Source organism: Sylvia atricapilla, chromosome 2 (assembly GCF_009819655.1).
Source record: "Sylvia atricapilla isolate bSylAtr1 chromosome 2, bSylAtr1.pri, whole genome shotgun sequence".
Lineage (NCBI taxonomy): Eukaryota > Metazoa > Chordata > Aves > Passeriformes > Sylviidae > Sylvia > Sylvia atricapilla.
The window spans coordinates 12,786,852-12,800,307 of record NC_089141.1 but is presented as its reverse complement, the minus strand read 5'-3'; the positions used below and the strand labels follow the sequence as shown (position 1 = coordinate 12,800,307).

At 37.8% G+C, this 13,456-nt stretch overlaps 1 protein-coding gene across 10 annotated transcripts in view; it reads left to right on the top strand.

Moving 5' to 3' along the window:
* Positions 1-13,456, top strand: part of DCAF6 (DDB1 and CUL4 associated factor 6) — a 75,676-nt gene that overhangs the window by 37,179 nt on the left and 25,041 nt on the right. For 6 of the 10 annotated variants that reach the window (XM_066340837.1, XM_066340840.1, XM_066340836.1 and 3 more), the window contains 2 exons: positions 3,973-4,152; positions 11,012-11,071. The exons of 1 other annotated variant lie outside the window; for it this stretch is intronic. In XM_066340837.1, coding sequence (XP_066196934.1) covers positions 3,973-4,152; positions 11,012-11,071 — 240 coding nt within the window. The remainder of the gene's footprint in view (positions 1-3,972; positions 4,153-11,011; positions 11,072-13,456) is intronic. 3 more of the 10 variants (XM_066340841.1, XM_066340842.1, XM_066340838.1) reach the window with 2 other exon arrangements.

The window sequence follows — 13,456 nt, the reverse complement described above, 5'->3', positions numbered from 1 at the left end:
AAAACCAACAGGTTGAGACCTTTTGTCTTATATAGATTCTATTGTAAAAAAGTCAAGCTCTCTGTCTTTTTCAGGCCTTAAGTTTGATATTCTGGAGTACAGGAGGGATGGGGATTTTCCAGGGGAGAGTGTGCCACTCAGTGTACTGGGATTGCTGCAGCCAAAATCTTTGGGATGGGTGAGAAATGATGAGGTACCTGCTATCTGAGAGACAGGGAAGATAAAGACATGGTTGATATTCATGTAACATGTCATTATTGCTTTTTAAACCTTGCAATTAGTCTGATACTTGAAGATAAATAGTGAGCAGAAAAATGGCAGTACACACAGGAATTTTAGAAGATGTTAAAAAGTTTAGCATCGGGGCTTTCAGTCATCTCTGGGTTTTTTGGTATTGATGTCAGCTTGCTGCAATCTCAAGTTTTTCCACAATTCACGCACAAAGAGATGATTAAGGAGTCTACTGTAATTCAGTGCAACCCAATTTAGCTGCCACTATCTTTGATCCAGAGGGATAGCCATCAGAGAACACATGTACCATTGCCACAGGTTTGTTTTGATCTATTTATTTTGAAAAGTATATGGTTTATTCTGGAACTTAGAGTGGCCAAGACAGTATCTACCATATCAAAAATAATTGCTTCAAACTAAGTCATTAAAACTTGGTGGGTTTCAGGAAGATAATGCACCAGAGAAGATTTCTGAAATTGTAATGTGTTTTCTAGCCTGCATTTTAAGGAATTTCTGCTGACCAGAAAAATATTTTTCTCTGAATCTCCTTGAATTTCTAAGCAAAAGTTTATTCTGCTAGCATGAAGTAGAAGTTATTATTTCTTAATCCAGCTCTCTTCTAAGAGCATTTCTTCTCTCCTAGTGTTACTTTGGATTTCAGAATATATTTAGTTTTGAAAGCAGTAGTGATGGTTGGTTGACAGACAATGGATACTTTCTAATTTACTGTATACTGTTTGATAGATACTTTTGATAGATTCTTATTCTAAGTGGAGTGTCAGATTGGCAGCTTAAAATTGTCTACGGGACTCCTGCAGGCATAAATGTAACAGTACAAGGTGTTTGCACTCCTAATAATCCTGTTTCAGAAGCAGTGCAGATGAGCCACTGGAGTTCCAACAAAACCAGTTTTTGGCTAACATGGGTGAGTTCGGGGAGCAGGTCATGGCAGAGGGTTTATGAATGAGCAGGCTGGGTTGGGAATGTACATTTTGCAATGTTTATTTACCCTGGTAACCTGTGGCTGTGTTCAGTTGTGAGATTTTATTTGCTCACTGTCTGTAGTCTATAAATCTATCTACAAACACTGCCCTCTGCATCAAGGACAGAGTTCCTTGTGCTTGTTCACCTGCATTTAAAGGTGAATAAAACCTGCTGCTTTTTGGTGGTTGACAGGAGAGGGCAAGTGCTAGTAGGAATAGTTTAAATACAGTGGGGCTGAGTAGGAAGCCCAGACAGAGGTGTGTTGTAAGAGGTGGATGACTGGAGAGGCATTTTGGAAGGTGGAAGAAGGAAAAAAGAAGTTTTCAGCCACCATTTTGTGTAAAGTCATGGCAGATACAAGTTGTACCATAGTGTAACAAGGAGTCAGAAACTGAAGAATGTGTTTTCAGGAAATGACTTCCTTAGAATTAGAGCATGAATTCCTAACCCAGGCTTGTAAACAATGTTCCATAAATAATTTCTGCAGATTTCTGCACTGAACATGAGCACTCTTGGTAATCCTGTGTTTGAATACAGGATTATCACAATGCCTTTGCGTAAGTATACAGTTGAAATTTATTGTTGGTTTGGTCTTCCAGAAAATGCATCACATGGTGAGCATTTGAGCTTCTACATCTGAATTTCTTTTTTAAACAAAATTTTAAGATATGAAGTACCTGTTCAAAATAGAGTCAGTACAGAAATGGTTTAGTGCTAGAGCTTGTTGGGATAGGTCTCTTTAGCAGAATGTATATTCTCAAAGTTTGCACATTTAAGTTAGAATTAAACAACAAAATTAGTGCAAAATCTCAGTAGCCTATTACTGCCATAATAAAATTTGAATATTTTTTTATATATGTATATAATGAGAATAGTTGCTGGAGATTGTCATGCTTGTCACTAAGGAAAAATACAACAAATTAATTTTCTTGCCCTGCTTGTGCCATTCAGTGGAAATCTTTAAATTTTGTATATTAGTTTTAAGATGCTGATGTTTTGAACTGCTAATAAACACCAGGTATAGCAAACAGTAAAATATAATACAGATTTTCTCATAAATAAAATTCCAGATATACAAAGGTACCATTGGGAGGGGCTGCAGGAGGGCAGTTGGTTAATTAGTACAAAGCTTAACCCTAATATCTGTTCTGATGTAACTGCTTTTAAATTTTGAATGGGAATGTGACAATAACTGGGTATTTTTGTTTATTTGTATTTCCTCGCTCCATTTACTGGCAAAATAAACATTTGCTTAGATATTCTGGAATACATTAAAAGGTGTTGTCACTGAACATATCCAGGATAGCAGCTTTTCCACTTGGTATTGTAGTTCTTGTTCAATCTTAAATTGTGGCTGTCTCTTAACTCAGTGGAATTCAATCAGCAGCATGTACTGAAAACTGCAATTTTAGGCATCATTGAAATTCCCTTTGAAATATTCCATAGGCTGTTTGGAGTTTTTATTTCCATAAAAGGTTTAGGGATACAAAAGCTATTTGTAGCAAATCTCTTTGATGCCATATTCCTTTCAGGAAGTATATAGTTTTATTTTTGTTACACTTTACCGATGATAAACTGAGAGGATGTTTCTCCTAGAAATTCTATTAGACTAAGTACATTAAACCTTGTGACCAGTCAGTATTAACTGGTGCTTGTCACTGAGTTTCCAGTTACTGGGTTCTGGTTTGGGGTTTGTTTCTCTTAATAAAAGAAAATGTAGGGTTTGTTTGTTTCACTGTGTGGATAAGGGTTACAGAATATTTGTTAAGTTTTGCCTGGCTGAAAGGCCCCATGCCAATGTAGTGCTCTCTATTTTAATCACACATTTTAGTGTGATTCACACACTGCTGTTAAAGACACAATTTGTGTTATTTAAAGAGAAGCACTTGCCACACAGCACTTGTGTAAGTAGAGGAAGTCTGCAAAGGACATGCAAAGAATAAAAAATTGCTTGGATGCCTCATTTTATAGCAGTTTTCCAAAGTACCAGTACTCAGGCAATGAACTTAACATGCCCAAACAGTTTAACTGGCAAATGAATACAGTCAAAATGATGAAAACAGTGAAACCTCTAAAGATGGGACTAAAAGAATAATCTTTAAGAGGATGTTACGAAGAATTTCTTACGATCCTATAAACTACTCTGCCTGTAGGACCACTTAACAGTGATTTCAGTCTCGGAATCCTCAGCCCCAGGGAATGTCTGAAATTAAAAATGACATAAGAGTGCCACCTCTTCCATATTTTGCACTGGTTTGTTTTGATCAAAATTTAACCTTTTTTTTTTTTGCAAACATCAGGAAGTTACTACATTAATTTTGAAAACTTACCTGTAGACCACAGTTGCATAGTATTATTTTCAAATATTTTAATTTATTTATTCTTTATTTATTCTGTGTGTTAGGAACATCAAAATGAATACATCTGTTGTGTGCTTTGTTGTGATGTAACCAGGCTATACCTATTTTCCTTAAATAATTCCTTGTTTATTGGTTTCATTGCTGGAGATGGGGAGGGGGGGTTGTATTGTATGGCACAAATCCTGAACATTTAAGTCCTGTGATTCATGCCTTTAGGAAGAGAAAACCAATTTGAATATTTCAATTTGTGGATGTTAGTAATTTTTTTTTTTCACTGTAATGACACTTAGTACCTGTTTGCTTGTCTCTTTGGTCAGTCCCCCCACCCCTTCTCTCTGTTCTATATATTGACTGCTCAATGCTTCTCTCTTTACCCCTTTCTCTGTCTGTCTCCCAGAGAGTTTGTCAGAGTTAATGGGACCCGAGTTAGCAATAATCCGTAGGGGCCTGCAGCGACTGAGGCTTAAGAAGGCAGAGCAGCAGAGACAGCGAGAGCTGGCTGAGGGTTCTGCACCACAGCCCTCCTCCTGTGAGCAGGCCTCCCCTAAGGGCTCCTGCCAGGACCCTCGGGCAGCAGGTGGTCACTTGCCAAGGTTTCTCCAGCACACGATGTAGCTGTAGTTTGTGCTGCTGTTGTTTGCTGAGATGCTTCTCCTCCAGAACAAGGCATTTCCTGCGTTCGCTGCTTGTCTTGCCTTGCACGTGGTGGTGTTGATCATCACATGGTCAGGGAAACAGCTGTATGGACAGCTTTGTTGAGCTAACATGTTTGGATTGAGCGATAAGATGTGGACATGGTTTTTCTAGGTGCATGGTATCAGGTTTGTGCAATGGTCGTTAGAGAGACAGAAATTACTGTGTTCTGAGTAGGAGAATTACACACTGAAATTGCAATTTGCTGCTGCTTGTATCCAACAGTAACATTTAAGACTTGGCTTTGGGTTAGCATGTGTTCTAAATCAGAGTAACAATTCAGTAAAGCAGAGTTTTGGCACTCTTCAGTGCTATGGTTTTAACAATAAGTGTGGTGGAAATACTTGTACCTAGCCAAAGTCCCCAGATATGCTCTCCTTTTTTTGAACAGAGCAACTTTTCATTTCACCATCCTCTTTCTCTCTCGTCTTACTGAAATTAAAAGTGATTACAAGAAAGCCTCAAATATGTTTGCAATAACATATTTGAGAAAGTTAGGGCAGAAACGTGCATATGAATAAAGATGCAAACCCTGAAGCATAAACTTGAAGCAAACTTTGTTGTGGCACCATGTGAAAACGAGTGAGCTGCATGCTGTGTGAGAATTCGGTGTGTTTTGTGTTGCAAAGTCATGTCCAGCAGCGTCTCTTCTGTGGATAAACCCTGTGACAGTTGAGACGTGGCTAAATTGCTTTTAAGGATTATGTCACACATTTACAGCTGTCTTGCAGTGGTTCAGTCTATTCCTTAATCTGGAGCCCTACAGAACTATTTGATGTAACAGTGGCCAGTGCTCTGGTCACAATATGCAGTTACTGAATTTGGAATAACCTTCTGCACTAGAAAATACTGCAGTGAGGTTTTAGTGTTTTGGAAACAGTACATCTTGGGGGAGGGTGTGTGTGCCCATCTTAGGGATGGCAGCCATGGGTGCCTGGTTACCTATGGGAGGAGAACAGGAGCAGCAGTGGTAGTGGTGGCCTTGCTTGAGCGGGGCTGCAGTTTCCTGCCAGGACAAAAAACCGCCCTCAAAACAGTTCTGGTTTGTCTGTTTTTTTTTTTTTTTCCCAGCAAACTGAACATTAGAATTTATTAACTCAAATATAAGTATTGATAGAGGGAAAATGATATCTGACACATGCAATAGGTCTTGATCTTCCATTTCCATCTCAGAATGGCTTAATTTTTAATTTTTTTTACTAAATTGCTTCCCACTGAATTGAAATAGGAAATAAAGTTTGTTTACAGCCAAATCTGGAGGTTTATGGGTGGGGATTTTACTACCACTGAAGGGTGTGTTGGTCTGGATTTCTCTTGAAATACATCTCTTGAATACATCTCTTCCTTAGTGCTCCTTCAAGAAAGCAATGTAAATTTTTTACTCCCTGTTGCTTGTGAGGTTCCTACAGCACACTGTAGGATCCATACTGCCACAAATAGAAAGGTTTAAGCTGACTGATTGCTTTGATTGGGAGGCAGAGGAATCTTGTGCATGGTTTGGATCCCCTAAAACTGCCTCTTGGAGTTTTGAGTTCCCACATGCTTAGAACTTGAAGGGAACTACTCTCAAATTTTGTTTGAGAGCCACATACACAGCCTTGGAGGAAATTAATATTCAAATATTTATCTCTTTCTGCATGTAATGACAATGAATTTCAAAATTTAATGATTTTACTTACTAAATAATTGCTCTGAAAACCAGATTTACTCAGTGCTGTGGGAACATTTATTCCTGAGGATACAAAGGGAGAACCATTTTTTCCCCTGATCTCCAGCACATCAGGATGTATCTTCTTGAGGTTTGGTCAGAGGGGTGAAATTGTTGCATTCAGCAGTTTAGGCAATGGAAGTTATAAAAGGAGAAATTAAAATTTGAAAATATTTAATATGCTTGGTCTGTTAGATCTGGAGAAAATTGATAAAAGATTACCTTGTCTTTTCCTTTCTATTTGTATGTGTAAAAACAAGATATTACTGTTGTGCTTTGTCAGCTTCTTCCATTGTACTCCTTCCCCTGCTCTGGGAGGGAACAAATGAAGCTCATTTCTTTTGACTGGGCATCACCTTTGCATTTTTTATTTACTTCATAAGATTTCTGCACTCTGCACAGGAGATATTCTCTGTACTTTTTGAAAGTTACTTTGTTTTGTTTTCCTTTTCTGACCTCTCAAGATTTATTTTTGCAAGTTGGTTATTTGTAATCTATTCCTTTGGAAAACCAGAGCTGCACATTTGTGGTCTTTTGCTTCTCAATAGACACAATTGTTTTCTAAGCCTGTGCTTAGCTGACTTTTCAGAAATATGGTAGGAGAAAAATAAGTGAGTGGTTTCGGATTGTTTGTGGTCTTTTAAAAGTAAATTCCTATGCCGAGACAATCTCTATTTTTATTTTTTTTTTCCTGAAAGGTTGTCTTTACTGCCCTGTCATAAGGCAGGTGTTCAGTTTTCAGGCATATACTAGTTGTAAATTTTCAGTCAAAAAAATTACAGCCCAAAATGAGTCTGCAAGTTCTCAATCCCTGCTCTGGTAAAACCTGTATAATTTGCACTTGCAATTTTGTAGGAAATTCAGTGTGAGACTAACACCACTTCTTCTGACTTGTGCTTCATTAGTAATCCTTATCTTTGCAACCACAGAAGCTTGAGTAGGAGGAGAAAAATATCCCAGCTGTATAAGAAATTACAAGTAAAAAATGTCAAGAGTTGAAAGTTTTTACAGGTTTAATAGAAAATGAGACAGTGGGTAGTTATTCTGTCTCCCAGTTACATGAGGATTTGTAAGATCAATCTTTAGTAGAAAACCTTTGCTATTTAGAGAAATCTGGTCAAAAGTTTATATTTTTAATGTGAAAGGGAGATGAGTAATGATTCACTATTTGATTCTGAGACAAAAGGTCTCAGATGACAGAGATTTTGTTTTAGTGGATAATTCCCCTCTTATGTATTGTCTCAATTTGGAATTTGGCTGAATTTTAGAAGCAGTGCATGGATCAGGTCTATTTTGTCTTTAAGCCTTTGCTTCAGTATTGAATAGATTCAGATTTTTTTGGTAGCCACTTTATTTAACTAGGGAACAATGGTAAATATTTCAGTTTAGTTGGGATTTTTATTTATTGTATAATTTCTCCCTCAAAGCCTAGATTTTTATTTGCATTTTTGTGGCATTTCATCATTTCATAACATTTGGATCCTGTGAAGTATTTAAACAACTGCATTTATGTGCTGTATGCAAACAACAAAGAAAGTATAACTTTTTAACCTGTTGTTATTGCTGCTGTACCACATATGCATCACTATTACTATATCACTTCTCATTCTGAGAATTTTAACGAGATGGAATTCAATCTGGAAAGTAACAGAAACGTGAACCAGCAGATCAGGAAGGGAAAAAGAAGCAGCATATTATAGGTCAATGGTTCCTGTAGTGGTCATTGTACCTAATCTTACCCACAAAACCATGCATCAATACCACCTTTTTTTTTTTTTTTTTTTTTCCCCTGAGGAAAAAAAAATTTGATTTTAGACTGCATTTGCTGTGGAATGCAGATATATACATGTGCATGCTGGCATATTGCAGAACCTGTCCTGCAAATCAACCTTTTTTGGGTTTTTTTAAGTCTTGGTTGATCTATACAGTCAGTCTTTAAAGCAGAGCAAATTGGACCTTCATTTCTGTGTTAAAGCCTTTGGAGAAGAACAAGGGAATAACATTTTTATCACTAAATTCTTTGCTAACACTCAGATGTAGAAATGTCTATTTGAAGTACCCAATGTAACTGAGAGCTTACTCACTGTGCAAAGTGATTATTCATAGTTATTAAATCAAGTGTTTAATTTCTTAGATTCCTCTACGTGTATTCATATTTAGGAGTTTTAAAACAGTTCTCACTGCTTTAGACCTCACCCTGAAGCTGCTGCTGAAAGGAGGAATTTTTTTCACCCAAAACTGAGGTGGCATGCTAATGTTTTGGTGAAGTCAGGTGCTGATTGCCCAAGCAATAGGAAGATCCTTCAGCATATAACTGACCTTAAAATTATCTTCTATTTTCTGTTTGAGGTTCCCCAAATTTATGAATCTCCAGTTCCCTCTTTAAGTGGTGCTCCAGTTTAGAATGTACTGGTGACATTACAACCAGTGGTGAACTGCATTGGGATGTAGACTCAGCCTGTGAAGGCTCAGGTAAGAGTTTGGATTTTTGTTTGTTTTTTTAACTATATGGCACAGTTTTGGTAATACTTCTTTTTCAAAAGCTTTATAAGAAATTATGAAAGTATTTTTTCAGACTTTTTTTACAAAACAAAGCCATATATTAAAAAAAGAGGCATTTACCTGAACTTCTCTAGGCTGGTTTCATGGTCATGCTGATTTCCCTGCCTGAGGTGGGAGGTTCCAGACTGCAGAGCCACTTCAGGGGGTGCTGGTGATCTGTGGCTTCAGGGTACTTGAAAGAGGAAACAAGGGGGTTTCAAATTGCTGCAAACAACTCTGTCCTTAACCATGCAAATTCAGCTATTTAGGATGTTTCCTATATGTTAATTAAACATTCATTTATTGAAGTGAAATGCATTCACGAAGTTGGATAGAGACTTGGATGTAACAGTGAGATGTGGGAGGTTTAAGCCTCTGTTGTCATGGACTTCTACCTAGAAACCTTTTCATTTTCACTTTCTGTGATTGGATGATGCACATGGCAAAACATACTTACTTTTTTACTTGCTGCTGTATAGTGTGAGGTCTTAATAAAATTAAAAGTGCTGATAAGGGTAGTAGATGTAATTTCTTACGTTTCTAATTAAAATATGTTAGTTCAGTATTCTGATCATACAGGTCTGAATTTTTGAGTTGACAAGATGAGCTTCTCCAGCCAAGTTAAGTGTTTGGCAGCACAAAAAACCTTTTAACAAGGACATGTGAGCTTTTGGAAAGGATTTGAGTGCAGGAACAGAGCATGGCTGGGATCACTGTCATGCATTAAGTTTCTCAGCTTGCAGTCCAGGACCTCCCCTCCCTTTAGCACTTCTGATACAAGTTAATCCCAGCCATGGACTTTGTGAGTCAGAGATCAAAGCCAGCCCTTGAAAGAGGCACAGATTCCTGTTCTGAGTCATCTGGAACACAACAGATCATCTCATGACATGGAACATCTGTACACCAGCTTTTTGTTCTGCTTTACCTTCTAAAAAGTGGCTTATTACTCCATTGAAAAAACTCCGCTATCAATCCTTCTCTTCTAATTTAGATATTATATATGAAGTACACTTCACGTTCGGAAAGTAAAGTATATTAATGCTACAAATCTTCTACTTAATAGCTACATGCCATAAATCTAGATGATAAATTCTGACCTAGGTGTGCTTGGTGGAAGGCATGGGCATGGTTGAGCACGGAAGACAAACCAGAACCAATTTAATGTTCCTCAGTTACAGAAATAAGCTGTGCAAGCCCAGTTCCCAAAACAAGGCAGCGTCCAGAACACAGCCTCAGAGTTTCCTGGTCTCTCTCCTTTGCTCCCCTTCCCTGCAGCTGGATATCAGTGTAGCAGAGGAGCACACTGCCGTGCTTCCACCAATGGCTGGGAGTGAATGACTGCTTGAGAATATACGTATTTAAAGCAGCTGGGTCAATGTAGCAGGTTTATGGCTGTGCTACAGAATGGGTCTTGCTGGTGGTTCTGGCTCAAAGCTGGAAGGGAGCTTTCTGTAGGAGAGAGTTTTGTTTTATTGCCTTCCTTGTACAGGATCTACATTTATGTTAAAATTCATTTAGCATGCCATGATGTTGGCAGACTGTGACTCAGTTTGTAGTACAGGATATTAAATCCTTTTAGTTTAGGATGAATTTGTTTATAACAGAAGATTAACAAGTGGAACCAAGATATGATATGCTAGCCAATATCTTTGGAATACTGCATTAATTTATGTACATCAGCTCATCTTCACATAATACAGAAGTAAGATCTGGTCTTCAGAGGGGACAAGGGAAATAGACTCACAGAAAATACTGAATATTGCATCTGTTGTGTCTGTGCAGTGAATGAGTGCTGGTGATAGTTATTAGCTGGTAGTTCCGGGGGGGGGAAAGGGCACTTATCTGCTGGGGGGGTTGTGATTATTCGATTTTTTTGTTTGTTTATGTGATTGATGGGAATGCTTGTAGGACTGACAGGTGTGGTGCTGTGATAAACTCATCAAGACTTGTTCTCAGTCATCAGAGGTGCAGCATCTAAGAATGCAGAACTACCAAACTGTCATATAAGTGGGATGTATTTTGGTGCCTTGATGTTCTAAAACATTAGAATTTAAATACTGGAGGTACTGGTATGCCATGGAGTATTTTATGCAGAAGTATAAATATTCTGAAATTTACATTTTGCACATGGTGTGAAATACTGGTGTCATTTGGTAGCTGGAGCAAAGGCTTTAGGAGTCATGACTCTTCAGTGTTTTTCCTGCCATGTCAGAAGTGTGAAGAAAACAGTAAAATATTTGGTAATGGACAGGCATTTTCATTATCAACGTGTCAGCAAGCTTCAGGCTGTTCAGTGAATAAATAATGGTCTGAAATAAGTGGCTTTGCTTCTGTCATGCCTAGAAAATGCAATATGGCTGGCTGCTCATTAAACAAATCCAAAGCTTCCTTATGTTGCTGCTTTTTTTTTATTTTAAACTAACATATGATCGTGACATTGCTGTGCAGTTCTCTGCTGCTTATGTTTTAAGTTGAAATCTCGTTTTTGTTTCAGATTCTCCTTCTTCAGTGGTTAACAAACAGCTTGGATCCATGTCACTTGATGAGCCACAGGGTGCGTGTGACAGGAAATGCGCTATACCCAGCCATAGCTGATTGCAATGCTTCCTTTTAAAGTTGCTTTTCATGATGAGAAACAGTCTAAAAATGCTGTTCATCCACATAAAGTAGAATTCTGTAAGCAGATCTGCTGGAAACTCATTATTTAATGATCAATATGATTAACAGAGTGAGGTTAATTGTTGTTTTTTGAAAGCCATCCTAAGCTCGATTCTTCATGCAATTGCTGCAGTTCAGTGTAGTACAGTAAATGTCTCATGTATTCTCCAGACAGTAAAATGCAAAGTAAAATTAATTATTTAAACAGGTTGGGTTTTTTCTGAATAGTTCTTCTTCGGTCAAAGGGCAAATACCAAGACTGCAATAATCTTTAATCTCATAATGCCACATTAATTTCTCTTATCCATGAGTGATGTGCAACTTTGTTATGCCTGCACAGTTTGAGTGAATTCCGAGTCCCCATTGCACTGAGCTGCATCTTCCCTCTGCATCCCCTTGTCCTTTACCCCTCCTGCTGAACAAGTCCTGGTGTTTCTTGTAGGATCCCTGTGGACTGGGGGTGGACAGAATGGTTGGGAGCTCTCTCTGTGCCCATTATGCAGTCTCCAAACTGTGAGCACTGAAGTGGGCCAAAGGTGACCCTATTCCAGCTGCATCAATGTCATCTGTAGGGAATATTTATGGCTGAATGATTAAAGAGTGATAGATGCTAATTTAAAAATAGATTGTCATACATTCTGCATTGTGCTTCCATATCAAAGCGTCTGTAGAGATTTAGTAGCTTAAATCCCACAAAACAGCTTTGTCTTCTTTCACATTCTAAATTAGAAAGTCATTTTGAAATCCCACTTCTGAAAAATAGTCTGTTTGGCAACTGTTGAGATTATACCTTTCTTTCCTTCTTATTTCTGCCTTCTCTTAATTTAGTACTGAGTCAGCTGTCTTCTGTTGGACCAGTCTCTCATGTTGGCATTCATGTTTTAAGACTAGTTTAAAGATCTTTCCATTTTTATTGTGATCACATACATTTAGAATACCAGCATTCTGACGGACTAGCAGAACCCAAAAGTCATTGTTGTGTGTTCAAAATAGTTTCAAATGGATCACAGTCTTTTGACTCACACTTGACTTTTTAAAAATGTTTTGGACTGTGGTTGTAATAGTGGAGGGTTGGCCTTTACATCTATTGCAGCGTTAGGGTTTTAAGGTGCTGCCTGAGTTGGAATGAGTAAAGAGGGAACCTGAGGCCTGATTAATTTCATGTGTTAAGCCTTCTCACAGAATTCCTGTTTTTCTGAAATATATAACTTATTTTCTCCTCTTTGGATCAATTTTTCTGCCTTACAGAGGTATTTCTCTTAGGTCTTCACACAGAGTATAGTGCTGGATAGGAATTACTTTGGGGTTTTTTAAATGAGAAATTATCAATCCTCTTCTCATGAGGTTGCCAATAGATGAGTGAACAGGGCAGCATTTGAGATGTGACAAACTGGCTTGAAGTTCCTTACAGTGTTAGTTTAATTAGGAAATGCAATCTGCAAACTGGTCCTTATGCACTTACCCCTTTATAGTTGAGATCCAGTGTCTGTGAAGTTACACTTGCACAGGTTCATTTTCTACGGGAAAAAGTGAGTCTGAAGGTTGTTGCTGTCAGTTGTGCCATTTGGTTTGTGGATTTGTTTTTCATGTAAGGTTATGAATGAAATTTTGTCTTCAGTTTTAAGAGTGGTAGTTTAAAAGTGCTTTCTTCCTGTAGGCAGCTGGAGAATGGACCATTTCATGGGAGTGTGCTTTAGACAGGGTTATTTATGTAATAACTGTAAGTTGTTGATAGTATCTTCAAAATATCTTGTGTTTGGCTGTAAAATTATGTAAAAGTTCAAGGCATTTTAAAGGAATTTATAATAGAGTTTAGTAAGGTGTTGACAAGCTACAGCTTTCTCTTGTAGCAGTGATTATTACCCTGCTAGACTTGGCAACCATATTAATAAACTGAATTGCCTAAATCACAGAATTTGACCATTTTCCTCTCCTTCCCTTCATTATCAATGTGAATTAGATTCTGCCTTGATGAGATGAATTTAGTAGAGGAAAAGAACAGAGCTTCATTCTAATCTGGGCAGTCTTTAGCCATCACATTGCTCCTTGATAACAGAGTTCAAGATTTGTAGGGTTTATGTGGCTTCTCTGAAAGAATGTTCAGTTCTGTAGGAGTCAAAGCTTTTTCATTTTCTTCACAGAGGCTCCCAGTCAGCTTTCATTAGCAGTGTAAATTCAATATCAAATATTGAACCACACAACTAATTCTCTGCAGTTTATTATCAGTTTCTTCTCTCATCTGTCTTTTAAAAAGTTTCCTGTTCTTATTAGTGTCTATGTT